This window comes from Phocoena sinus, chromosome 2 (genome assembly GCF_008692025.1).
Source record: "Phocoena sinus isolate mPhoSin1 chromosome 2, mPhoSin1.pri, whole genome shotgun sequence".
NCBI lineage: Eukaryota > Metazoa > Chordata > Mammalia > Artiodactyla > Phocoenidae > Phocoena > Phocoena sinus.
In genome coordinates, this window is record NC_045764.1 from 103,203,450 (window position 1) to 103,230,108 (window position 26,659).

At 56.4% G+C, this 26,659-nt stretch overlaps 1 protein-coding gene across 1 annotated transcript; it reads right to left on the minus strand.

Moving 5' to 3' along the window:
- Positions 1–1,811: 1,811 nt before the first annotated feature.
- On the minus strand, positions 1,812–26,646 carry MYH6 (myosin heavy chain 6). Its single transcript, XM_032622346.1, has 38 exons — positions 26,616–26,646; positions 26,107–26,319; positions 24,830–24,973; positions 24,429–24,585; positions 24,304–24,331; positions 23,907–24,018; positions 23,546–23,638; positions 22,550–22,613; positions 22,186–22,284; positions 21,653–21,756; positions 21,430–21,568; positions 19,135–19,403; positions 18,686–18,856; positions 17,184–17,493; positions 16,428–16,498; positions 16,050–16,137; positions 15,843–15,960; positions 15,574–15,697; positions 15,153–15,289; positions 13,650–13,905; positions 13,285–13,527; positions 12,959–13,135; positions 12,528–12,673; positions 12,212–12,302; positions 9,692–10,081; positions 9,214–9,340; positions 9,004–9,122; positions 8,445–8,641; positions 7,718–7,901; positions 7,379–7,544; positions 7,124–7,248; positions 5,914–6,222; positions 5,469–5,672; positions 4,252–4,377; positions 3,764–4,039; positions 2,504–2,599; positions 2,248–2,382; positions 1,812–1,884 (listed from the first exon to the last, which is right to left on the minus strand). Exons 2-38 carry the CDS (start codon positions 26,305–26,307, stop codon positions 1,861–1,863), a joined length of 5,820 nt encoding a protein of 1,939 aa, XP_032478237.1. The 5' UTR covers positions 26,308–26,319; positions 26,616–26,646; the 3' UTR covers positions 1,812–1,860.
- Positions 26,647–26,659: the final 13 nt, after the last annotated feature.

The window sequence follows — 26,659 nt, forward strand, 5'->3', positions numbered from 1 at the left end:
CTTGGCCCGCAGGCTGCCAGGGAGAGGTCTGCGTCAGATGAGGGCAGATTCCCACATTGCTGGAGCTGCATGAGCCCCCAGATATCAGCTGGTTCAATGCCCTCAATTCACATACGAGAGGACACGCCCAATTAGGGGAAGTGACCTCTTTGTCTGTGACAGAGTTAGGGCTGGAGCCCAGCTCTCCTAACACCTGAACAGGTGTTCTGGATATGGTACTGAGCCCCTGTAACTCACAAAAAATGGACCAGCCTCATTTCCAGCTCCCTCCACCAGCAGGTCCACCTTCCCAGCTTGCCAGTGCGTCAGTAGGACATTTCCTGAGCATCCCATGTGCAGACCCCATGCTGGGTCCCAGGGATTCAGAGGCGCCCAGCAGGCCCATCCTTGAACGCTCACAGATGGGGAAGAAGACCAGCTAGTGAAGGGCAGTCATGGCTCCGGGGGACTTTGGAGTCAGCCCTGCCTGGCCCATGACAGTTCAATGTGGCCGGGACATGCTTGCCCAGCCCCGCAGAGCCCAGCGTGGCCTAGCTCGTCCAAGCTGACTTGCTAGCCCCTCTCCAGTGCTTCTGTGTCCCTGCCCTGAAATGCCTTCCTCCTTCTAGGGTGCTCCTTCCAGATGCAGGCCCCAGCACCCAAGCCCTGCCTGAAGCTGAACTCTGGTAGAGTTGCTCTGCTCCCCTCGGTGCTAACCACCAGCCACTCTTGGTCTGGCTTTTCCTGCCTCTGGGTTCCTGTTCTCCTGACCTCATGTCCTGGCTCCTCACCGGAACTGGTAGCCTCTCCAGGGCTAGAACCGATTGGCTTTTGTGTTTCTCTGGTCTCTGCTCTCAGTTCTCAGGACTTTACCAACAGGCCATTCTCAAGACTGGTGACCAATCTTGGGCAGGGGCGGTCAAGGCCTCAGAAGAGGGAGCGGAAGGGCTTAGCCAGGGGAGTCCAGGAGATGGGGGGGCGGGCAATGAAGGGATGAGAAGGTGGTCAGGAGGGCCTGGCCATAGTAAAGCCCAGCAGGGGGCAGGGATTTGCTAGGAGCAGAGTGGGGTAAGGACCCGCCTTGACCCCTGAGCAGCCGTGTGACACAGGCCAGCAGAAGTGTGCTCTGTGGTGTGCACCTGTGCGTGCCCTGCTCATCTGTGTCTGTGTGAGAGGTCAAGATGAGACAAGCGGGACCTAGGTTTGGTCCACACTTTGGTTCAGTTTGGTGTCAGCTGGCTCCAGCGTCTCAGGATGGCCTCATGACGAGGTGTGGCCCACAGACCCGGGCCCCAGCCGACTGTACCGGGGGGTTAGGGGTTAAGGGGAGAGGGACTCCCTGTGGGTTACTTCCAAGGGGCTGACCAGAAAGGGACCTGCGTCACCCTCTTTATCCACATCTCCATCCCCAGCCAGCTCTGAGCCTCTCCTGGCATCGGTGGGGAATTCATTTTGGAGGAAACAGGTGTCCCAGGACAACTTTAACTCCTGTGGCCTCAGGGGTGGTGTAGGTGGAGGGTGGCTTCAGCTTCCGCAGTGCAATTCTGTCTCCTAGTGTCTGGAATTGGCTCACCCTCTGGTGCCTTTGTTTTCCCCACTTTTGGAATTTCTCCCTCTCTTCCCTTGTCTGGTTGGCTGAGCAGTAGGGGGACTCACGGCTCTGCCACCTCAGGGAAGCCGCCTCACCTCCATGGGCCTCGGTTCCTCTTCAGTAGGTGTGGGGTGTCTTGGCTCCCCCAGCTCTGACACAGGGGCAGGGCCCCCCCTCCCCCAGGAGTCCAGGACGGCTCCTGGATGGTCGGCGGGGAAGGATAGGGGCTCAGGCAGAGTCTGGCACTCATGTTTATTGCAGGTCAGCAAGAGCGAGGCTCAGAGGCAGTGTCACTCCTCATCGTGCATTTTTTGCTGAGAAAGAATAAAAGGTGTGAGGGGGCAGCTGGCGGGAGGGAGGAAGGGTGTGGGGAGGAATCTCTAGGGCTTTGAGGGGCCTAAGGGAGATGCCCTTAGTGGGGAGAGGTTCAGGCCTCAGGGATCTTGGGGTCCCATTTAGGGGCCCTTGTGGTTCGGGGTGGGGGTGGGACTGGGCTTTCTAAGGAGGTTCCAGTCTGTGGGGGGCTTCTCTGAGCAGGAGGGGGGATGCTCAGGTGTGAGTGCTGTGGGACCCTCAGGGCTATCCAAATACAGGGGGAGGAGTGCCCACTAAGAGGTCACTGACATTGGGGCCGCGCTGCTAGGGGGCTGAGTAGTGGGGTCTGGGGAGGGACCCACCTTGGCGCCGATGTCGCGGCTCTTGGCCCGCAGCTTGTTGACCTGGGACTCGGCGATGTCCGCCCGCTCCTCTGCCTCGTCCAGCTCGTGCTGCACCTTGCGGAACTTGGACAGGTTGGTGTTGGCCTGTTCCTCCTGCGGGGGTTCGGGGGGGCGGGAGGATGAGGTGAGAAGAGCCAGGGATTATTAGACTCCCAGCCTGGGGGCCGGCTCCTTGTCCCCTCCTCCAGGCCTGGGCCCCGTCAGGGTCACTCACCGCCTCCTCGGCCTGGCGCTTGTAGGCCTTGACCTTCAGCTGCAGCTTGTCCACCAGGTCCTGCAGCCGCAGCAGGTTCTTCCTGTCCTCCTCCGTCTGGGGGCATATGGACGGGAGAAGCCAGTTTTTTTGGGGGGTGGCAGGAGCGATTATCTCTCCCTCCCTCACCACCCCATCTTCTCCTCACGCCTTAGCTGCTCTTCCCTCCAACAGGCCAGGTCAAAGAGGTGGTGGGGAAACTTCATCTCTGACACTACTTATAGGTCAAAGGGCACGGCAAGGTCCTCAGTCCAGGATCTAAAAAGCAAGGAGGGCTGTGGCCCTAAGGTGAGAAATGGGAGGAGGGGCTCAGAACCAAACGGGGTTTCTTCATCTGATAATATGGAGACATCAGGGCTGTTCCAGCTCTAATCTGGAGCACCAGAGGTGCTCTTGGCCAGTGGTTCTGGAGTGACCAGAGAGGACTAATGAGGAAAGCAGAAAGAAGGGATTATCAAAATCCAGGTCATTCTAATCTATCATAACCCAATATATGTTTTACTGGGTCAGGTATCGGGCACCAGGATCAGTGGCTCCAATGTCACGTGATCATTCCTGATCATTGCATGTGCTAGGGTGCTATCGCCACTTATGCCCACAATACACCTGAAGTTCTACATCTGTGTCTCTTTCCTGTGTCTCTCATATCCAGCTGTCAAATGGACCAATACCCCCTTTCTCTGTCTCTCCTGCCCAGGCACACTGTGAAAATAACAGGTCAAAGGCATAAGCTCTGAGCTATACAGATGGAGGGCTTAGAACATTTTGGGATTTCTTTCTCTAAGGCCTTCTGTTTGTGGTCCCAGAAGTTCCATGGAAGATCTGAGCCTTTTCCCATCCCTGACTTTTATCACTAAAAGGCCACACAATGCCCTTGCCTCTGACACCGGTGGAAAGATTGCTTGGACTGCTCTGAAGCCTTCATGGTAGCGCTTCAGGTTATTAAAAAACTGGGGAAATGCTGGTTCAAAGAGCTTTCAAGAAGTAGAAGTAGATTTTCCCTTCGCTAGAAAAATTCATGGACTCAAGCCAAACTATCTGCAGAGATTGTGAAAGAAAATTAATCTCAAGACAGCTTCTCAAGGAGCAGGTGGCGAGAGGGCTGGGTGGCTCCGTGTGGGGCCTGTGTGGGGCCTGTGTGGGTCAGGAGGGGGGCGTGAGAGATGCGCTTTCACATCCACTCCTAAGGGCCTGGCCCCAGAGCAGCCGCCGTGCCCGCACCTGGTAGGTGAGCTCCTTGATGCGACGCTCACTCTTCCTCATGCCCTTGATCGACTCTGCGTTGCGCTTCTGCTCGGCTTCCAGCTCATTCTCCAGCTCCCGCACCCGGGCCTCCAGCTTCTGCAGCTGCTTCTTGCCGCCCTTGAGGGCGATCTGCTCGGCCTCGTCCAGCCGGTGCTGCAGGTCCTTGATGGTCTGCTCCATGTTCTTCTTCATGCGTTCCAGGTGCGCGCTGGTGTCCTGCTCCTTCTTCAGCTCCTCCGCCATCATGGCGGCCTGTGCACTGGCAGAGAGCGTAAAACAACAGGACCCCGGGGCCCCTTCTTTCCATTAAGGATCACCTCTTTCCCATCCTGCCGTTTGCTCCCTGAGGCCCTCAAACCCACAGAGTGGCAGAGTCACCGCTGTTACAGCACAGTGGCCTGGCCTGGACCCACAGGCCTGGTTCGAGTCTTTCGGGGAGGGCAAGAAGGGGAGCGGTCACTCACGTCCGTGATGGCCTTCTTGGCCTTCTCCTCGGCATTCCTGCACTCCTGCACTGCCTCCTCCACTTCGCCCTGAAGCTGGGACAGGTCTGCCTCCATCTTCTTCTTCTGGTTGATGAGGCTGGTGTTCTAGATAAAGGCAAAGAAAACTGTTGAATGTCTGCTTTGCTCCCTGATTCCACACTTTTACCCAGAGAAAATTAGAACTGGTCACTTTTAAAAAATATGTCTTGTTTTTAGTATTTTCCTTGTTTTGCACCTGCTTTCTCTTTTCCTATGAAAATAGATATATTCTAGACAATATATCTAAAGGGACTCAGTTCTGAAGAAAGACTTCAAGCAGGAAAGGGTCTGTAGTTCTACTCCTGAGCTCTGTAGTAACATGTCTGTGCAGGAGTATGCAAATATTCCAAGGAAAAACTTGGTTAAAGGGACTGTATCCTGGAAGCGATTATAGTTATAGAAAGAGTGGGGTAAGGAAGAGAGGACCACATCCGTGGGTGATGTCATTCCCATATGTACTAGATTACGGAACAAAACTCCACAGGGCAGTGCAGTGAGATGGACATAAAAACTCATTACCGAGTATAGCTGAAAACAGTGTGTATGGGATTGCAGAAAAATGGTGTTCTGTGGAGAATTTGGTTTGCAAGTAGATGCAGTTGTGCTTCTTTCAACTCCAAAAGTCCCATTTTAATACAGCAAGCTGAGGCTGGCTGTCTTCTAGATGTAGGATATCACATAACAGCGTGCATTCCACGACTCCCAGATTTGTGATTTTGCCAGGCACCACCAATCCACCATGACACTCTTTTTTTTTTTTTTTTTTTTTTTTTGCGGTACGCGGGCCTCTCGCTGTTGTGGCCTCTCCCGTTGCGGTGCACAGGCTCCGGACGCGCAGGCTCAGCGGCCATGGCTCACGGGCCCAGCCGCTCCGCGGCATGTGGGATCTTCTCGGACCAGGGCACGAACTCGTGTCCCCTGCATCGGCAGGCGGACTCTCAGCCACTGCGCCACCAGGGAAGCCCCACCATGACACTCTTAGCTTTTAAGTATAGACCCCTTTCTCAAGGTTGTGGTTCCGCAGCCATGACTAACAGAGGCGAGCTGGTCCAAGAGATGAAATAATTTATGACCCATGTGCTTGGACGTATGCTTTCTCAGGGCATCTGATTCAGAGCATTGCTAGGTGTCCCGGCTCTGTTCTCCTGGCCTCTCACCTGGGAGTGCAGCAGCTGTACCCGCTCGCTGGTCTCGATGAGCTCCTGCTCGGCCAGCTTCCGGGACCGCTCCGTCTGCTCCACCACGGCCCGCAGCTCCTCCAGCTCGGCCTGCAGCAGGTTGTTGCGCCGCTCCACGATGGCGATGTTCTCCTTCAGGTCATCGTTGGCACGGACCGCGTCATCCAGCTGGATCTGGGTGTCCTGCGCATCAGGAGAGTGGGCGTGAGACAGGCAGCTGGGCTCTGGCCCATCAGAAGGCCGGCAGCTGAACTGGATGCTGTGGAGAGCCCCTGGCGGTGGCTCAGGTGGGACCTGTGGGAGGTGCCTGCGACGGCCCCGGGGGCAGGAGGGATCTGGTGCTGTGATGGGACACCACCCCCCAACTCGGCCACCGCCCCTCTCTGGGTGAGGTGACTTCCTGATTCCAAGAGTCACCAGGTACCTTCAGCAAGCTCTGGAGGCTCTTGACTTGCTTCTGGGCCTCGGCGGCCATGCGGTTGGCGTGGCTGAGCTGGATCTCCATCTCGTTGAGGTCGCCCTCCATCTTCTTCTTCACCCGCAGGGCCTCGTTGCGGCTGCGCGTCTCCGCGTCCAGGGAGGTCTGCAGGGAGTCCACCACCCGCAGGTGGTTGCGCTTCGCCTGCTCCATCTCCTCGTCCTTCTCTGCCAGCTTCCGCTCCATCTCTGCCTTGATCTGGTTGAACTCCAGCTGGGCCCGCAGGATCTTGCCCTCCTCGTGCTCCAGAGAGGCCTGGAGGGGGGTGGGGAGAGAGGGTCCGAGAAAGTCAGGGCACAGGGTACATTGGGGAGGGAGGCTGGGAGGATGCAAGGTGTCAGCCAAGAGGAGAAGAGATGGGGAGGGGGGACCTGCATCCCAGGCCATCCAGGTGCTCTGGGGGAGGAAGTGCTGGATACCCCTGGTTTCCTCTGTCAAGGAAAGGGGTCTGAGCTCACAACTGTCAAGACCCTCCAGCACCAACACTGCATGATCCTGACCCATCTAAAATAGCATAGAAAAGGGAAGGATTTTTACAACCAGAAATTTGAACATTTCTCTTTGTTTCCCAGGTGCCTCACCCTGTAGTGAAAAAAGTTAGAAGCCCCAAATCTCGGGGCTATCGCTAGGTTCTCACAAATGAACAGTAACAATAGCTAACATATATTAAGCACTTAAACACGATACCTCGTTTAATCTTCATAATAGTCATGCGTAAAATCTCATGAGGTATGTACAACTGATGCCATTTTACAGACGAGAAAACCGAGGTACAGATAGCTTAAGGAACTTGCCCAATGACAAAGTGGTGGTCCTGAAGCCAAGTTTCAAACTCAAGTCTGTTTGAGTCTGGAGCCCATGCTCCCACCCCCTGTCTGAGGGGTTGTTATGATGGCCAGGTTTCAACTTTATAAACCCAGTGGGAAACAAACCTATGATCAAGCTGTGTGTGGCATTTTCCTTTGCACAGACCTTGGCTTTGGAGGTAGTCATGGGTAGTGGGTATATGACCTTGGACTAAGAATAAGGAGCTGATAGATTTTGTCTTGGGTCAGCGTCACCCCCAGGTGAGGGAGTGTGCGGAGTCAGAGACAGGAGGGCAGGGGTGGGTAGGAGAGGGTCGGAGGCAGGGGTGCAGGCAGAGCCAGGCCCTCACCTCGGCCTCCTCCAGGGCCGACTGCAGCTCCAGCTTCTCGGCCTCCAGCTGCTTGCGGACCTTCTCCAGCTCGTGGATGGTCTTTCCACTGGAGCCCAGCTGCTCAGTCAGGTCGGAGATCTCCTCTGTGGGAGGGGCGGGCCGCTCAGCTGGGGGCAGCCGGGCTCCAACGGGGCGCACGCCTCTAGGAGCCGCTGGGTGGCGCCACGTGCGGACCCTCCCTGCCCCGCCCCCGCCCCCGCCCCCGGCCCGCACCCTGCAGGTTCTTGTTCTCCCGTTTGAAGGTCTCCAGGTGCTCCAGGGACTCCTCGTAGGCGTTCTTGAGCTTGAAGAGCTCGGTGCTGAAGGAGCGCGCCTCCTTCTGCGAGGACTCCAGCTCCGACTGCGACTCCTCGTACTTCTGCTTCCACTCGGCCAGGATCTGCGGGGACGGGACGCGGCTCACCGGGCAGCCCCAGCCCCACGTCCAGAGGCGCCCAGGCCCCTCTCCTGGGCTCAGCCTCCTCCCAGCCTCTGCCTCCTGGGAGGACGTTCCTGACTCCCGCCTGCCCGCCTGCTCTGGCCCCTGGCTGCGAGCCCCCAGCCTGGGCCCACCTTGTCGAAGTTCCTCTGCTTCTTGTCCAGGGCCGCGGCGGCCGCGTTGGAGCGCTCCACGTCCACCATCAGGTCTTCGATCTCATTCTGCAGCCGGTGCTTGGTCTTCTCCAGCGAGGAGCACTTGGCGTTGACGGCCTCGACGGCCTCCTCGGCGTCCTGCAGCCTCTGGGCCAGCTTCTTCCTGCCCGGCGCGTTTGGGTGTATGTGTGTCACTCTACCTGGGAACAGCGGGACCTTGGGATGGCCCCTCCCTGAACTGCCAGATGAGGAGGGCCCGGCCCTCCCACACAGCTCCTTGGGACACTGAGCAGCCCTTCAGCCCTGGAACCCCAGCCTCCAGGGAGCCAGGGCTTCGGGTGCCTAGAACAGAGGCTCTTCCCTACAGGGAGCGGCATCAGGGTGGCAGCCCTCACTTCTCCCCACCCAGGCTGATCGGCGGTAGCTCCTCTGACCAACAAGCTTTTTGCTCGTCTTATACGTGAGCATCAGGTATAACCCGGGCCAAAAGCTCGCCCGTCACAGGAAGTGAGTCAGGGCCAGCCAGGGTTCACTCAGAGCGCAGGATCCCAGCTCCCTCGCAAGCACCTGTATTGCCTACCACGTTTCTCCCCACCTCCTCTCTTCCACCTCAAGTCTGCCTCCCGTGCCCACTCTGCCTGTCTCTACCCATGTCCTCTTGAGCCTTCCTCTCTTAGAAGCAGGGTGGGGTCCGCCCGGAACTCACTTGGCCTCCTCCAGCTCCTCGGTCCTCTGGATGGCGTCCGTCTCATACTTGGTCCTCCACTGGGCCACCTCCGAGTTGGCCTTGGACAGGACGCGCTGCAGCTCGGCCTTGGCCTCCGTCTCCTCCTCGTATTGCTCCCGCAGTAGGTCACAGTCATGCCGGGCTGACTGCAGCGCGTGGGCCAGGGCATTCTTCGCCTGGGAGAGGCAACACCGGGAGGTGGGTTCAGCATCTGGGAAGGTGGGAGGGAAGGCCCTGTCCCCATTCGCCAGATCCTTTTCATATCTGTGAACTTCAACCAAGCCTCGGCCTCCTTCAGGGTGAGGGCTGGTGTGGAATCTCAACATCTTAAGGTACCTTCCCAGTCTGCCCATCCCTTCCAAATAAGAAAGGAGGCACTCAGTGATGTTCGGGTGTGGCTTAGCTGAAGAGTAGAAGAACCTGGCCTGGAGGTCTTTTCATTACAGAGGGCTCTCTGCAGCTTCCAGGCTCCATTTCTGAGGTTGGTTGCCCCAGGGCTGCCATCAATCCTGTCTGCTGCCCCGTAGCCGGGCCTCACCTTGCCCTCCTCCTCCAGCTGCCTCTTGAGGTCCTCCAGCTGCTGGGTGTAGGAGAGCTTCCCTCGGGTCAGCTGCAAGATCAGCGCCTCCTTTTCTTCCAGTTGCCGGGACAGCTCACCTGCAGGTGGGAACAAGGGTTTGTGGGCCATGGAAGGGGGCAACTGATGATCTTCCGTGAGGCAGGCGCAGGGCTGGTTAGGGGCACCCACCATTCTCCGTCTGCAGCTTGGCTCGCTGGGTGGAGAAGTCATTGAGGGAGCGCTGGGCCTCTTCTAGCTTCGCCCGGTACTCGTTGGCCTGGTCCTCCAGTGTCCGGGACACCTTCTCCAGGTTTGCCTTCAGGCGGTAAGGGACGAGAGAAAGGTGAAGGTGGGAGGGGCTGGGTTGACTGGAGGAAGGAAGGGAGGGCCAAGGTTGGGGAGCGCACAGATGTGGGGGGTGGGGGGTGAAATGGGGCGGGGCTGGAGGGGCACAATCTGGAGGGGATGCATGAATTAAAGAAGGGAGAGATGGTGAGGAGATGGAGACACAGGTGGAGGGCAAGGCAGGTGCAAGGGAGAGAGGGAGAGAGACCAGAGGGTGACGAAGGGAGTGAGAATAAGAGCGATGGCAGAGAGGAAGTGGAAGGAAGGCGCACTGCGCGGCTGTGAGGGAGGAGAGGGCGAGGAGAGGAGAGCAGAGGCCCACCTTGGCCTTGATGATCTGCTCCATGTTGGAGGTGACGTCGTCCAGCTCCAGCTTGAACTCGCTCTTCTCCTTCTCCAGCTTCTGCTTCACGCGCTGCAGGTTGTCGATCTGCTCGCCCAGCTCGGCCACGCTGTCGGCGTGCTTCTTGCGCAGGGCGGCCGCCGTGGCCTCGTGCTGCAGCGTGGCCTCCTCCAGGTCCCGCCTCATCTTCTGAAACTCAGCCTCGCGCTTCTTGTTCATCTCGATCTGCACGGACGTGGCCCCGCCAGCCTCCTCCAGCCGCTCACTGATCTCCTCCAGCTCCCGGGACAGGTCTGAGCGCAGCTTCTCCACCTTGGCCCGGGCAGTGCGCTCGGCCTCCAGCTCTTCCTCCAGCTCCTCGATGCGCGCCTGGGCAGGGTATAGGGGGCTCAGACCCACCGCCTGACCCCTCCATCACAGCCCCCTCCCCAGGGCTCTAGAAGGCTCCTGGCCAAAGCACCCAGGTCCTGCAGAGCAGTGGTTCTCACCAGGGGACATTCTGTGCCCCAGGGGACAGTCAACGAGGTCTGTCGACATTTTTGATTGTCCTGACTTGGGGAGTGGGTGTTGCTACTGGCATCTAGTGGGCAGGGGCCAGGGAGGCTGCCAAACATCCTATAATGCACAGACCGTCCGTGGGAATTTGGTTGAAGCCAAACTCTCAAGGCGTTTCCTGGAGGGGCGTCTCAGACCCAGTCTGAGCATCTGCGGCCCTGAGTCCTGAGAATCTGTCTTCAGAGAGGGATCTTGAGATCCCGTGAGGTCCTGGGTCTCAAAGATTCCACAGATTCACTAGGCTCTGCTCTGCTAATGATAAGGCAGGAAAGCTGGTGCTCGTAGTTTACAAATATTTGCAACAGTACGCCTCCAAATGATCAAGAACTTTTGTAATCTTCCGAATTAACCACAAACTCCAATCAACCATATTCCTCACTCTCCAGGGCTTACTTCATTTATGCCCAGGGCCCGGTTCCAGCTTAATTGTTCCCTTCCAGGCCAGGTGAGTGCTAGCAGGGTGCCCTCCTCTGTATCATGTCCCTACCTCATTATTTTCTGGCCTTAGCCTTGGCCTGACTAAATTGGCAGAATGTCCCATTTACAATTTTGACCTGTTGTCTGACTAGCAAGGAGCAAAGGGGAGGATTGGTGGGATCCCTTCATCTGTGGTTATGGATGGTGTTGATGCAATTGTGTGAGGGGGTCCTGGGAGCAGGAGAGAGAGAACCACCAGACCCTTGCTCCCGGGATGGAGAATGGGGACTGAGTGCAAGAGCTTGGACAGGAAGAAGGAGGAGCCACAGCCCACTGCCAAGACCTGGTGAGGATAACAGCACAGTTGTTCTGGGTTCAACAGTCAAAGAGGTTGCCCAGACCAGGGTAGGAGAACCTGGGGACGTCCTAATATTCGGGCTAAAACCCAGAAGGGGCACCCAAGAAGATGGGAGGGAAGAGTATCACTGAAGGCAGACCAGCCCCTGAGCAGCCCCCAGAGGAGGGGAATTGTGTTCATGTGTCACTTGTACCCTGGGCCATCGACCCTGAATGCTGACGGGAGATTAGCTCTCTCCACTAGTGGTCTCATAAGAAAATGAGAGGATAAATAGCTGAGTCCCTGTGGCCTTGGGGTCACTATGTCCAGATGTGGCCGTATAGCTTCTACAGCTATGAAATGGGAACGAGAGAACCTGCCTTCCTTGCTTCCAGGGCTCTTCTGACAAACATGGGACTAAAAGCACATTAAAATTCAGGGTGCATTAAAGGCAAGGGAGACTCTGGCTGTTAATTCAATCTCCTCCTGCAGAGGGATGAGAAAGCCATGCGAAAGACAAAAGAACATCTTCTTGCAAGTGGCCGGCTCACTTCTCTAGCCTGAGCTATATTAAAATAACATATATATGTTGCCTCCTGGTTGACAAAGTGGGTTCCTATACAATGTCTCTTCTGGTCCTCTGCAAGGCAGGGGTCATTAGTCCCATTTTACAGATGAGAGGAGAATCTGAGGCTCAGGACGGGGAGTGACTTGTTCAAGTTTGCAGGAGTTGACTCCATATCACGGTGCTCTGTGGGGATCCAGACTGAGTTAGTGGCTAGGGTAAATACCTGGGAAGAATAAGAACAGAGCTTCCCATGGCAAGGTGCTCCATGAAGGCTCTTCTCACCCCCGTGAAGTGGGGAGAAGCACCACAAGTAAGGGTTAGAGGAGAACGGAGCCCTACCAATTGTCCCAGAGCAGAAAACCCACGAGGTGGAGCATAGCTCAGCAAGAGAAGCCCTTTTAGTAAGTATGATCCCCACCCTCTCCCCCAAATAGTCCTGCTGAAATAAGACACTATTGCTCTAATGGGGGAAGGCTGATGTTCCCAAGTGCCTGTAAGTCAGGGCTGTTGGGGCCTCCGGGCGGCTTGGAGTTCTAGATACTGTCTAGAACCCTAAGCAGCTCCTCCAGCCTCAGCTGTCTCAGCGCCCTTGGGCTCCCGGTGGCTACACCCAGAACCTCACCTGGTTTTCCTTCAGTTTCTTCTGCAGCTGAAGGGCCAGTGCCTGCTCATCCTCAATCTTACCGTTCAGCTGATTAACGTCAAACTCCTTCCTGGAGGAGAAGAGGGTGACAGGTGGTTTTCCTTTCTCTGTGCCCATCCTCTCCTTCTGCCTCGGTATGCGAGGACCAGTCCCCTCCCCCTGGCCCCGAGGGTGAGGTGGGGGGCGGGGGCTGTGTGCCCAGAGCAGCCTTGGCCAGAGGTGCCGCAGCACCTTGCCGTCTAACCCTCAGGCCAGACACCCTCAGTAGCCCCTCCTGGACGCCGCAGGCTCCTACTTCTTGAGCTTTTCTTCCAGCTGCAGCTTGTCGTTCTCCAGGTCCATGTTGCTCTCCTGGGTCAGCTTCAGGTCACCCTCCAGCTTCCGCTTGGCTCGCTCCAGGTCCATGCGCACCTTCTTCTCCTGCTCCAGGGATCCCTCCAGCTGGTGGAGAAAAGAAAATGAACAGGATGTAGGACACCTGAGATCCACAGTGCATCCTCTTCGGCTCCCTTCTAAACCCAAAGGCCAATGGGGTTGGAAGTCAAACCAGCAGAGTTAGCCCTGCAAGCATGAAGGATTAGAGACCCAGCCTAGTGAGGAACTGCAGAAAGAAAAGGGCCCCAGGGGTCATGGAAGTTAGTTCTGGGGATTGGGAACCCCTTGGCCATTGGTGTTGCCTGAAAGATCCCAACCTGAGAGGGATGGAGCATGGTTGTTACTACTCACATCATCCACCTGCTGCTCCAGCTTGACCTTGGCCTTGGTCAGGGTGTTGACCTTGTCCTCCTCAGCCTGAAGGTCATCCAGGGCCTGTTGGTGGGCCTCTTGCAGAGCTTTCTTCTCCTTGGTCAGCTTGGCAATGATCTCGTCCAGCCCAGCCATCTCCTCTGTCAGGTTCTTCACCTGTTGACCAAGAACCCCATCCCCTTTAGGGTCAAAGGTCACCAACCTGGAGACATCTGTGGAGACCTCCAATGCCAAGGACCGGGGCCGCACTCAGGTCTCGGAATCCCGAGGAGACTTGGGCTGGAGCCAGAGGGAGCTGCCCTCACCTTGTTCTCTGTGGCGTGCTTCTCCTTCTCCACCTTGGCCAGCGTCAGCTCCAGGTCATCAATGTCCCTCTTGAGCTCAGAGCACTCGTCTTCCAGCTTGCGCTTCTTGGCCGTGAGCTCGGCGTTCATCTCCTCCTCGTCCTCCAGCCTCTCGGTCATCTCCTTCACCTTGGCCTCCAGCTGGATCTTGTTCTTGATCAGCTGGTCGCAGCGCTCTTCCGCATCAGCCAGGTTGTCTTGTTCCTGGGAGAAGACGACAGAGAGGAGAGATCCAGGGTCTTAAAGAGAGCCAGAGCTCTGAGACTCAGTCCCTGGTGATGAGACGGGCTATAATCCAGGGGAGGTGAGAGGAGAAATGGTCTCACCGCCTGCACTTGGAGCTGCAGGTCGTTCTTCTCCTGCAGCAGGGACACCATCTTCTCCTCCAGCTCCTTGCGTCGAGCCTCCGACTTCTCCAGCGTCTCTTTGAGGCGCCCAAACTCCTCCTTCATGGTGGCCATCTCCTTCTCTGTCTCTGCGCTCTTCAGCAGCGGTTTGATCTTGAAGTAGAGCTTCATCCAGGGCCAATTCTTGACCCCCATGAAGGCCCGAATGTTCCACTGGATTACCAGCAGGGCATCCCTGGCAAAGAAACATGGAGGCAGGGAAGGGCACTGTAAAAGAGCGCTTCGCAATCATGGGGCCAGCAGCCCTCGGCTCCCAGCACATCTAAGCAAGTTTGTAGGCACCTGACGGCAGGCACCCTGTCTTGTAGCCTTGATAGGCAACCCCACCTCAGCATAACCACACTGAACATGGAGTTGCTCCACAAATAGTTATTAATTGATCAATTCAACAAAAGGGCAGTTTATACCTTCCTTACTGGAGTATTAGTAGCTATGGAAGCTACCACTTGTAGAATGTCTACTGTGTTCGGTGTTTCTAATCTTGTAAGAACCTCAAGCATGTTAAAAAGATGATATTTTCCATTTAGGAATATCTATAATATATGTGTAAGTTATGAAGCATGAAACAAAATGACTGTCCATGAACTCATCACCCAAGCAAGAACTAGAGCATTGCCATCGCTGATTCTGCCTGTGGGCTCCACCCTATCCCCTTTCCTGGTCCTTCCACCAGAAGCAGCCACTACCTCGAATCTTGTGTTTTTTGTCTCCTAACTTCTTCAAAAAATATTTTAACCATGTGTGTATGCATCTTTTAACAATATGCTATTTTAAAAATTATTTCTGAGATTTATAAAAATTGCATCACACAATAAGTATCCTTCTGTGACTTGCTTTTGTTTACTCAGCAATAAGGTGCAAACATATTGTACCATGTAGTTTTAGTTCCCTCCTTTTTCATTGCTTTATAATATTCCCCCGAATGAGTATACTACTATTCACCCATTCTCCTGTGGATGAAAAGTCAAGTTGTTTCCAGATCTTTGCTATTTTGACCAATGCTACTATAAAGATTCTTTTTTTGTCTCATGTTGAACATGTGCAGGAGTTTCTCTGTGGGAATGCACTCAGGAGTGGAAAGGTATGTAACTGTTCAACTTTAAAAGAAAATGATACGTTGTTTTCCAAAGAGATTGCACACATTTACACATCCATAAGCAGTGGGTCAGACTTCTTGATTTCTGTCAATCTAGTGTTTTAAAATGGTATCTCGTTGGAGTCTTAATTTGTATTTCCCTAAGGGGAATTTTCTTTTTTAAAGAATTCAAAATGAGACCCAGAGTGGCAAAGTCACTTGCTCAGGCTAGCTAGTAAGTGGTGCAGCCAGGGTTTGAATTTAGGTCTCCTGACCCACGCCACTTCGCTCTGCTTGTCTGCCTCTCACATCTCTGGGAGTGCCTCTCTCTTTCCCTCCAGCCTCACCTGCGCTCCAGGATCTTCTTGAACTCAATGCGCATGAGCTGACCCCGGGCTTGTGCCTGGATGCGGGTGATGATGCGGCTCAGCCTCTCATCCCGCATCTCCTCCAGCAGCCCCAGCAGCCCCGCCTTGAAGAACACCTGGGGGTGAGGGGTAGAGCCAAGGGGGCCACAGCCTCAGAGAAGCGTAGTCAGGGTGGAGGGAGAGTGTGGGAGACCCTGGCTCAGCTTCCCAGGGCCCTGTTACCCGCACATCCTAGACCTGGGAGTGAAATGTGAAAAATAAGACAGAATGGAAGCCTGGGTTCCAGCCCTTGGTTGATACGGGTAGCCAGGAATCAGGGGTCTGCCTTCCAAACTCCCAGCTGGTCCACTCAGCATGGTCGCACATCCTGCAACGCCACCCTATGGGGCTCTAGACTCACCTTGGTGTGGCCGAACTTGTACTGGTTGTGGTCAATGTCCAGGGAGCCCAGCAGCTTCTCTGACCCTTTCCTGCTGTCAATGAACTGGCCCTCGGGGATGGCTGCCGGGTTCAGGATGCGGTACCTGGGAGGGAGGTGCCCGTAGTTACCCACGTTCTGCATTGATCTGCTCTGCCCAGAGAATCTGAGGCCACCTGAAGACTCCCCTCCCACCCGAAGCTGCCCACGCTCCCCCTGTTCCCTGAGGCCTGCGGGGCCCTGGTGCCCACCTCTGCCGGAAGTCCCCGTAGAGGATGCGGTTGGGGAAGCCCTTCCTGCAGATGCGGATGCCCTCCAGCACGCCATTGCAGCGCAGCTGGTGCATGACCAGGGGGTTGTCCATCACCCCTGTGGCAGGGAGGGAGAGGGAGGGGTCAGCCTTAGGGCAAGTGGATGCCAAGTGCCCTCTCCAGACTAGACCCTTGTGCATCGCTCACCGGGAGCCTTCCGTTCATTGGGGATGAGGCAGCGCACAAAGTGAGGGTGGGTGGTCCTCAGGTTGGTCATCAGCTTGTTCAGATTCTCCTGGGGATGGATGAGAGTTGGAGGTCAAGAGCCACAGGGACCATCCCTTTGGTCCCTGAGCCCTGGGACCCAGACAACCTGTCACCAGAACCCTCAAAGGGATAGGGAGCTGATACATAATTTATGATGTGAGTTCAGGCTTGTATAGAATTTACATGCCAAAAATGACCACATAACTCTAGCTTCTTTCCTCTCCAAACTCAGAGCATCAGGTTAGGGTGGTGCAGACAAAATGCTCTGGGCTGGGCCTGCCCACCACAAGTCTCTTGGCATCTCTGGGTCCTTCTTACCCGGTGGAGGGCCGATACTGTCTGAAATGATGAGCCCTTTTTCTTGCCTCCTTTGCCTTTACTGCTGTCCCCTAATAACAAGAGAAGGAATGATGAACAAGGGCTTGAAAACGGAGGAGCCCTCGGGTAGGGGCAAGGCTCTGCTGCTCACTAGATGTGTGACTTTGGGCAAGTTATTCTCTAAGTCTCAGTTTTCTCATGAGGAGGAGAAGATTAGAAAAGATCAAGCATGGAGCATGCCTTTCCAGTGCTTGACACAAAGCAAGCATTGAAATAACATCTGTGCTTTCTCTTCCCATTCCCTTCTAACCCCTACCCATGCTTACATCTTTCCACTTTCTACTTTTCTTCTTGTACTTTACCCTCATCGTTTCAGTTCACACCCTTTCTCTTCCTTCTCTGAACTGGAGGCTCATTTGTTCTACTGTATGTTCAGTGATCCTCTCAACATTTACTGTGACCTGCAGGCACGGCTCCATGCCAGGCCTGCTGCAGTGATGTGCGTACCACCCTCACTGATCTTCAGTTGCTCAGAGTCTTGAAGAGATGCACAGCATGTACAACAACGTCCATAACCCAAAGGGCAAAATGGCACTTCCACAGAAGGGGTAGAGATGGGCCGCTGTGGGATCTCCTGACCCCCTCCCGTGGCTCACGGGCTCCCTCCTGCCTTTCGAGTTGTGTGCTTTGAAGCAGCAGGATCCTGGCCCCTTGCACCTCCGGAACTGCTCTGGCAGTGCAGGGCTGCCCTCTTACCGACATCAGTGGAGGCATACGAGGAGAAGAGTGTGGCCATGAGCTTGAGGGAGGACTTCTGGTACAAGCCCACTACTGTCTCGTTGAGCGGGTCTTTGTTCTTCTCCAGCCAGCCTATGATGTTGTAGTCCACGGTGCCAGCATAGTGGATCAGGGAGAAGTGGGCTTCCGGCTTCCCCTTGATATTACGTGGCTTCTGGAAGTTGTTGGACTTTCCCAGGTGGTTGTCGTACAGCTTGGCCTTGAAGGTCATGTCAGTGGCCTTGGGGAACATGCACTCCTCCTCCAGGATGGACATGATGCCCATGGGCTGATGGCAGGGTGGGGAGGGGAGAGCATCACTGAGTGCACTCCCAGGCTTGCAGAGTCCCATACCCCAACAGAGGAGAGACTGCAGCCCAGTGTAGCAGGCAGGCCACACAGAGCCTGAGCTGGTACCTCGTGTCCCGATACAGGAAGCCAATATTCCTGGAGTTAACCTAAATCCGAATACATTCAGATCTGGGCAATGTAACCTCTTTCTAACCCAGTGGACCCAGAGAAGAGCCCCGTACTCCCAATCCCCAGCCCCTGGCCCCCCAGGGCTCAAGAACAGCCCCTTCTTCCTGAATGGCTCCCTGCCCCAGCACAGGGTGAAGGCTGGGACAGAGATGTGTCAGAGGCACCAGACTACAGGGCAGGCCAGACTCCTGCCTATATGACGGGTAACAATCGTTCAAGGAACGGTTAGAGGGATCCAGGCTCTGCACAACGTCCTGCACTTCAGAAAGCGTAGCAGCTCTTGACTTTTCTTGGGGCAGGGATCCTACCGAGAATTTGGCGAATCCAAAGACTCCCTCCCCAGAGAAACGCACATACACACACACACCCACTTGCATATACACCTCGCCCACCACCAGTCCACACACACTTTTACATACAATTTCAGGGAAATCTGAGGCCTCTGGAAGAGCAGCACCCTGGATAACTACGCAAAGCTTTTGGGGAAGGCCCTGTTTTCTGACTGGCCAGTGGCTGGGCTGGGAGAGGGGCAGTTGCTGCGGCCTCTGGCCTCCATCAGCAGTGGAGCCCTGGGAGCAAGTCAGCACTGGGAGCCTCCCACAGGCTCCGTCCTGTCTCCTCTGAGGAACCTCCATAGATAAGAGGAGCTGAACACGGGCTTATCCTCAGCCAACAGGGAGAGGATGGGAAGCCGACATGTCTAGTTTCAGCCTAGTTTCTTTCCACGAATGACGCTTCTCATGGGGTGTCAGAGGGGCCAGGAGCCCTCTCCTTCACTACATCCCCCTCTTAAGACCCTGGGAGGTATCTACCAGACAGGACAAGGTCTTAGGTGCTGGGGAGAGAAGGAAGGGCTGGACCTGTGTATGCTTGTCATGTCACAGTGTGTGAAAGCAGGGCTTGGGATTCTGGGACTAGTTTCCTGGGTGTAGAGGGACAGGGCTGCCACTTTGTCTGGGATGGTGGGTGAAGGGGACCGGGTGGAGGGGCCGAAGCGGCACCTTCTCGATGAGGTCGATGCAGGCCTGCAGGTCCATGCCGAAGTCGATGAACTCCCACTCGATACCCTCCTTCTTGTATTCCTCCTGCTCCAGCACGAACATGTGGTGGTTGAAGAACTGCTGCAGCTTCTCATTGGTGAAGTTGATGCAGAGCTGCTCAAAGCTGTTGAACTACAGAGCGGGGGGTGGGGGAGGGGAGTGGGTCAGGCGGACAGCTGTCCGTGGCCCATGCGGTGCGCCCAGGGCCGCGTCCAGCCCGGCAAGGGGTGCAGCTGGCTCCTCCCCTCCCCTGTCAGGGCGGGGAGGGAGGGCGCCCTGAAGACACATGACCGTCTCCACCAGAGCACACCGCCGTCCCCGCGCCTGGCCTGCAGCCGGCTCGGCCAGCGGTGGCTTCCTGTGCGAACCAGGGAGTTACTGTTCTCCCGGCCCCGGGGCTCCCCACTCACGTCGAAGATCTCGAAGCCGGCAATGTCCAGGACGCCTATGAAGTACTGGCGCGGCTGCCTGGTCTCCAGGGTGGCGTTGATCCGCGTCACCATCCAGTTGAACATCTTCTCGTACACGGCCTTGGCCAGCGCCCCGATGGAGTAGTACACCTGCTGGACATTCTGCCCCTTGGTGACGTACTCATTGCCCACCTTCACTCGAGGGTGGCACAGCCCCTTGAGCAGGTCGGCTGAGTTCAGCCCCATGAGGTAGGCAGACTTATCAGCATCTGGTGGAGAAGGAAAGGGATAAGCAAGCACTTTCAGCAGACCCTCTTTCCCAGGACCATCAGGTCCTGCCTCTCTCGTTAAAGAGTAGCAAATAGGGACTTCCCTGGTGGTGCAGTGGTTAAGAATCCGCCTGCCAATGCAGGGGACACAGGTTCGAGCCCTGGTCCGGAAAGATCCCACATGCCGCGGAGCAACTAAGCCCGTGCGCCACAACGACTGAGCCTGCGCCCTAGAGCCCGCGAGCCACAACTACTGAGCCCGTGTGCCACAACTACTGAAGCCTGCACGCCTAGAGCCCGTTCTTCGCAACAAGAGAAGCCACCGCAATGAGAAGCTTGCACACCACAACGAAGGGTAGCCCCCGCTCGCCCCAACTAGAGAAAGCCCGCGCACAGCAACGAAGACCCAACGCAGCCAAAAGTAAATAATAAATTAAAAAAAAAAAAAGAGCTGCAAATAGAGGCCTGAAGGGCACAAGGCTTGCAATGGTGACACAGCCAGTGTGTGCCTGAGTCAGGCTGGAGCCCAGGCCCCTCCCTCACCCCAGGACCTCCTACCACACTGCATCCCTTCATCTCTCCAGGGCAGGGACTGTGGCTGATGCTGTCCTCTGCTTCTTTCCTCCTTTGTCCCCAGTCCCAGGATCTAGCCCAGGACTGGGCCTGCTCTACCCTGAATCTATGTGTTGGCCAACATGGCTGGCTGGGAAATCAAGGTTCCTAACAGTATGTTGGTCACCCTCCCCCAATCCCCAGCTCTCCAGATGTGCCATCCAACATATGATATCTAGTTAGAAGGAATTTATTTGGTTTAATTTCAAGAGTTCTGTGATAACTGGCAACATGCTATTGTGAAACTGAGGCTTGGCATTTGATCTGGACAGACATAGAGAAGGGGTCCTTGAAGGTGGGCCAAGAGGAACATTCTTGGGCGTTTGTCCAGCCCTGTTCACACCCCTTCACATCTCCTTCTCAAAGGATTCTCGAGATAGCCTTAGAGGGAGCTGGGAAGGGCTTTCGCTCCATTCCACTGAGGGGGAAACTGAGGCCCAGCGATGTGGGTGATGCGCCAATGCCCTGAGCTGTGTCCTGACCCTTGGCTTCCCGCCTCCCAAACAGAACATGGCACGGAGGCTGCGAGGGGCTCACCCAAGGCCTGGGCATCCCTCACATACACACTGCATTAGTGATGGGGATGTGCAGAGATCAGTTCTCTGCTTTCCTGGGCTTGGGGGTGTCTTGGGTACAGAAGGAAGTCTCCCCAATTCGCTTCTGCTCTGTGCAGCTGGGTTGAGAAGCTAGCGGGATTGAGAGGTGCCTCCCTGTCTGCCCACTTCTCCCATGTCCCGGCCTTCACCCACCCACAAGCCTCCGGTCCTCTGGGAGCCAGCCTGTCTGGGATGCAGGGTGGCATCCGGCTAGGTTCTAATGGAGAAGAAAGCCTGGAGCCTGGGCCAGGTGGCCTTGGGGTGGGGCTGAGCCCGCCCTGGGAGAAAGCGCAGCCTTTCAACCACCTGCTTCTCCTACTCCTGGTTTCTTTCCACTTTCTCTATCGAGGTCCTAACATCGCTACTGTGAACGTAACTCCTTAAAAATCATCGAAAGGGGCGCATCCCTGGTGGCACGGAGGTTAAGAATCCGCCTGTCAATGCAGAGGACACGGGTTCAATTCCTGGTCTGCGAAGATCCCACATGTCGCGGAGCAACTAAGCCCGCGAGCCACAACTACCGAGCCAACGTGCCACAACTACTGAGGCCCATGCTCTTAGAGCCCGTGCTCCGCAGCAAGAGAAGCCGCCCCAATAAGAAGCCCGCGCACTGCAACGAAGAGTAGCCCCCGCTCGCCCCAACTAGAGAAAGCTCACGCACAGCAATGAAGACCCAATGCAGCCAAAAATAAAATCGTTGAAAGGCACCCCTTTTGGACACAGAATGGGAGACCGTGCTCCCAGAGGACTGTCTCTGCATGACGGGCAGATGCCCATCCCCTCAGGCCTTCTCAGTGCCTGCTCTCCTGTCCTCGAACCTTCAGTGCCGTCGGGCTCGGCCTGCTCCTCCCGCTGCTTCTGCTTGAACTTCATGTTTCCGTAGTGCATGATGGCACCCGTCAGCTTGTAGACGCCGGCCTTCTCCTCAGGAGTGAAGCCCAGCACGTCGAAGGCACTCTGGGGCAGGGCAAGAGAGGCAGAGTGGGTGGCGGGACGGGTGGCCCAGGAGCCCCGGGACCCGCCCACTGCCTCCTAGCTCACATCCGTGGCCGCCAGCTCCTCGGAGTCGTCGATGGAGGCCACGGACACCTCCCCCTGAGACACGAAGGCGTAGTCGTAGGGGTTGTTGGTGACCAGCAGCATGTCTGTCCAGGCGGGGGACAGGGCAGGGGGCAAAGGGGTGGGAGGGGGCACGGTGGGGGGCAGGGGTGGGATGAAGGGAAGAGCGGGAGCAGGTAGAGAGGAGGACCGTCAGCAAGGACCAAGGGGAGGACCCAGAAGGAAAGGAAAAGTGGGCGGCGAGGACCCAGGGTGGGAGGATGGTGGGCGAATGACAGGTGGGAGAAGGGGAGGCAAATGCAGAGGAGAAGGAGTAAAGCAGCAAGGAGGGGTAGAAAGGGAGGCAAGAATTGACACAGGGGAGTCCAAGGTGAGGGAGGAAGAGAAAGGCAAGGGGCAGATGGAAGGAGTGGGGGTGAGCAGGCTGGCGGGACGGGTGAGGAGGAGGGATCTGCCCTGCACAGGCGGGCTTGCAGAGGGCGCTGGGGGCAGCAGGGCCATCGGGCTGGGCTCACCCAGCAGCTCTGGCTTCTTGTTGGACAGGATCTGGTAGAAGATGTGGTAGTTCCTCTCAGCCTTCAGCTGGAAGATCACCCGGGACTTCTCCAGGAGATCTGAAGTGAGGAGAGGCGGGGAGGCAGGTAAGGAGGGAAAAAGCCAAGCCAGCAACAGGGTGGAGGTCAGGGGAGAAGGGCTCTCACGGCAAGTGGAGAGAGCCCGGGGAAAGATACGGTTTAAAGGAAGAAGAATTCTAAAGCCAAGAGGCAAATGTAGACAGAGACAGAAGATGGAGGGGAAATGTTGAGGTGGGGCATCTGGCGGGAATGAAGGCAGAGGTGGAGGACCCAGAGGTGTGGGCAGGGCTCCCCACGTACTCACAGGTTTCTATGTCTGCAGAAGCCAACTTTCCAGTGGCTCCAAAGTGGATCCTGATGAATTTCCCCTGGGGGCAGATGGGACAAAGAGTGAGAGAACTGGCCAGAAGAGACGCATGGAGATCCTGGACCTCATCGCAACCCAGAATGCCCTGGACGGTTCTGGAAATGTAAATGACTTCTTTGGAATCCCAGTTTAGTATCAGTAAAACAGGGAAGAGGATGCCCATCCCCACATGCCACCCAGGGATCTCTGAGCAGAAATGACACAGGAGGGGACTTCTCTGGTGGTCCAACTGTTAGGACTCTGCTCTCCCAATACAGGGGGCCCAGGTTCAATCCCTGGTCAGGGAACTATTAATAGATCCTGCACGCCACAACTAGAGATCCCGCATGCCACAATGAAGATCCCACATGCCACAACTAAAGACCCAGCTCAGCCAAATAAATATCTTTTAAAAAAGAAAGAAATGACACAGGAATGAGCACTGATAGAATGTGTCCTGTTTGTACCTCTGATATGATCTCTTGTAATCCTCCCAATAACCAGCAAGGTAGATACTACTACCTCTGTCTCACTGATGAAGGAACTGGGGCTCAGAGGGGTGTGGGGACTTGCTGGACAGATGGAATGCTGGGGAATTGGCTCCAACGCCCATGCTCTCTTCCCACTTCCAGTGTGGAAGAGCTTTGGAAACAGTCATAAGGAAAATCTAGAATGTGACCCAAATCAGCCCTGTTACTCGGCTCTGGAACAGCTGTGGTAGCTCTGGGTCTCTTTTCTTGAGTTCCCAGCACTCGGGGGCAGGCTGAGTGGGGAGGGTTTGGAGTGTGTGTGTGTGTGTGTGTGTGTGTGTGTGTGTGTGTGTGTGTGTTATTTGATATCCCAAAACCAAATGCAGGACAATCAACCAGGTGGGGTGACTGTTGGCAAAACTGCACCCCCCTTTTTTTTGTTGAGGCCGCATGAGGCCAGTTGGCAGTGGTCAGGTGCACTCACGAAGCGGGAGGAGTTGTCGTTCCGGACTGTCTTGGCGTTGCCGAAGGCCTCCAGGGCGGGGTTGGCCTGGATGATCTGGTCCTCCAGGGTGCCCTGCAGAGGGAGCAGAGCGTGGGGCTGCATCTCCAGTCCACCTCCAGGTGGTGGTGGGGAGGGCAGGGGTGTGGCCGGATGGACTGCTGGGGGGTCTGCTGCTCCAACGGGTCATATTCAGACCTCAGAGTGTGTGTCTCCTGCCAGGTAGGTCTTGAGCACTGGGCTCAGGGGTGCAGTCCACACTGTTTCCCAGGGCAGGGCTAGGGGTCACCTGGTCAGCCCACCCCCCAGTCCCCCTCTGCCGAGCCCGTGGCCCACCCGGCACCTTGGTTGCATTGACGTTGTCCTTCTTGCCACGGTCACCTATGGCTGCGATGCTGGCAAAGTACTGGATGACACGTTTCGTGTTCACAGTCTTCCCTGCCCCAGATTCTCCGCTGGGGGCAACAGGGACCCATCAGAGCCCAGATTCCCACCGTCCTCCATTCGAAGTTCAGCACTGCACCCTCCTCTCTCAGAGTCCCAGCCATCTAATCTCCTCCCCCGGGGCCCAGCTCCCTGCAGAGTCTGCCCAGCACTGTAGGTCACTCCGGCACTCCTCGGAGAGCCCAGTTCCTTGCAGTCTCCGCCTTAAACCTTTCCTCCCCACCCCATCACCCCCAGGAATCAGCCTGGATCCCCCCCAGCCCACAGCCCTCTGTGGGTGGATGGTGTTTGCTCACGTGATGAGGATTGACTGGTTCTCCCGATCTGGAAGAGAAAAGAGCAGAGGCAATGGGGTCAGGGCTGAGGGCCCAGGTCCACGGGTGTGGGGCTGAGGAGCCACAGGTCGGAGCAGCCGGCCCACCTGTCAGCATGTACTGGTAGGCGTTGTCGGAGATGGAGAAGATATGGGGCGGCGCCTCGCTCCTCTTCTTGCCCCGGTAGGCGGCCACCACCTCGGCGTTGTACACCGGCAGCCACTTGTAGGGGTTGACGGTGACGCAGAAGAGGCCCGAGTAGGTCTGAAAGGGGAGATAGGGCAGTCATGAGCAGTTGGAAGGGAGAGCCTGGGGTGGGCAGTGGTGACAGGCAGAAGAGTCCCTGGTCAGCCCAGCTGGCTTCTCTCTTCCTGCAGCTGACCAGGGGTGGGATAGGGGCAGAGAGCCCTTTGGGAGAGTTCCAACCCCCTCCCCGTGAGAGAATCGCCCCGGCCTACTTTGGACTCTGTGCAGGACAGGCTGCCCGCCGCGTGCAGGACACACTCACGTAGATCATCCAGGCTGCGTAGCGCTCCTTGAGGTTGAAGAGCACCGCGGGCTCGTGCAGGAAGGTCAGCATGGCCATGTCCTCGATCTTGTCGAACTTGGGCGGGTTCTGCTGCAACAGCTGGTCCTCCTTCACGGTCACCGTCTGGGGAGGGGTTGGGGCAGTAGGACAGGGGTGACCGCACTCCCACCAGGACCCTTGCCAGCCTCGCCCACTTACCTCCTCCCAGAGTACAGGCTGTGACCCGGCCTCGTTCCCCTAGCTCTTCTCTCACCAGTGCCTGGGCCCTTGCCCATAGCTTCCCATGACACCAGATAATTTACCTGCTCACTGTCTCTCCCTTCCTAGGGACTGTCCTAGAGTCCCTGTGTCTTGCCAGTTCCCCAGACCCTGTGCCCATGAGCATCACCGTTCAGTCCCTGCTTAACTGTCTAGGGCTGGCCACTCTCCGACCTGTGCACACACACCTTCCCCTGACTCCTGGGGGCAGTACTTCAGGGAATCAGTTGCTCAGGGCAAACCTTGCCACTAATGGAAAAACATCTCATCCATCTACCTTACACTCTTCATTGGTCACTGTCAAATGGTTCGATCTCCACTGGTCAGTTTGCCGTGCCCTGACGTCATGAGATCCTGCAAGTAGGTATTCCAGCATTTTTTTACAGTGGAGAAAGCTGTGGATCGAATAACTAAATGATTTGCCAGCATGGTGGCTGCTAGTGGCAGAGCTGGGTTCAGGGTCAAAGTCCCCAGAGGTTCTGAGCCACTGCTGCTGACCAGTGGCAGTTCTCGTGGCCGGCATGAGGGACCAGGACTGTGGATTTCTGAGTGCCAGTCGTCAGCTCTGGACTGAACATTCTGCTCAAGAGTTCCTGCTCTTTGCGTTCATCGGTAAAAGTTTGCTCTTGGTATGGCTGGGGAGGACTGGGGAGACTCGGTTCATGGAGGAAACTGAGGCAGAGTGGAGGGACGCAGGTTTGAGAAGGGAGCTTCATTTGATGCTGTGTCTATGCCCTCTTTATCTACAAGTCCCCTCTGAAGAGGAAACCAGCTGAGGTTTTTGGCCGCCAGCATCCTCTCTGGCAACGGGCTGGCGTGGGGCCTCGTTACACCTGCTCAGACCTAACAAGAAAGGTCAGTTCTTACTCAGATGCTGGGCTTCTCGAGGGGGCTCATCCAGCACCCCCGCTGGCTTTGGCTCTTCTCCAGAGCCCCTCAGCTCCCACTGCATGTGGCTCCACCCCTGCACCCACCACCCCGTGCTGTGCCCCACACACCTTGCCGTTCTCCGTCTCGGCAGTGACCTTGCCTCCCTCCCGGGACAAGATCTTGGCCTTGACAAACTCTTCCTTGTCATCCGGCACGAAGCACTCAGTGCGGATGTCGAAAGGCCGGGTCTGGGCCTCTAGACGCTCCTTCTCTGACTTGCGGAGGTACTGGGCCGCCGCCCCGAAATCGGCCATCTGGGCATCGGTCATCTTGTCCCTCCTCTGCGGCTGAGACAGGAGGGCCCAGGCCTCAGTGGGTGGCATTGCCCTCTGCCCCTGACTCTCTGCCCCACCCCCTCACCACCTGGGTCCTATCAGTCTCACCTCCCTACCTGGCCTGGGTCCAGCCCTCCCCAACTCGGGTTCTGCTTCCCTTGTCCTCTGATGTGAAGCTGAAGGAGAATCTGCGAGGGGTCTGCGTGGGGTGGAATTGGCTAGAGTTTGCTAAGGCGAGGTGCTGAGCTGCTCAGAGGAGAGCAGCAACCTGGCTTCCAGGAGAAAATTGGGGTGGTTCTCACCCGGCGATCTCTTCACAGAGAATCCTGGAGACTCTAGACCATGG

What these genes read in the sequence shown, in the direction of transcription:
- MYH6 (XM_032622346.1), bottom strand. Translation starts at nt 26,307, where the DNA reads ATGACCGATGCCCAGATGGCCGATTTCGGGGCGGCGGCCCAGTACCTC. An exon ending in ACAAGTTCGGCCACACCAAG is followed by an intron (nt 15,290 to 15,573) that starts GTGAGTCTAGAG and finishes CCTCACCCCCAG; the next exon opens with GTGTTCTTCAAGGCGGGGCT. An exon ending in CTGGAAGAAAAGCTCAAGAA is followed by an intron (nt 12,303 to 12,527) that starts GTAGGAGCCTGC and finishes CTTCTCCTCCAG; the next exon opens with GAAGGAGTTTGACGTTAATC.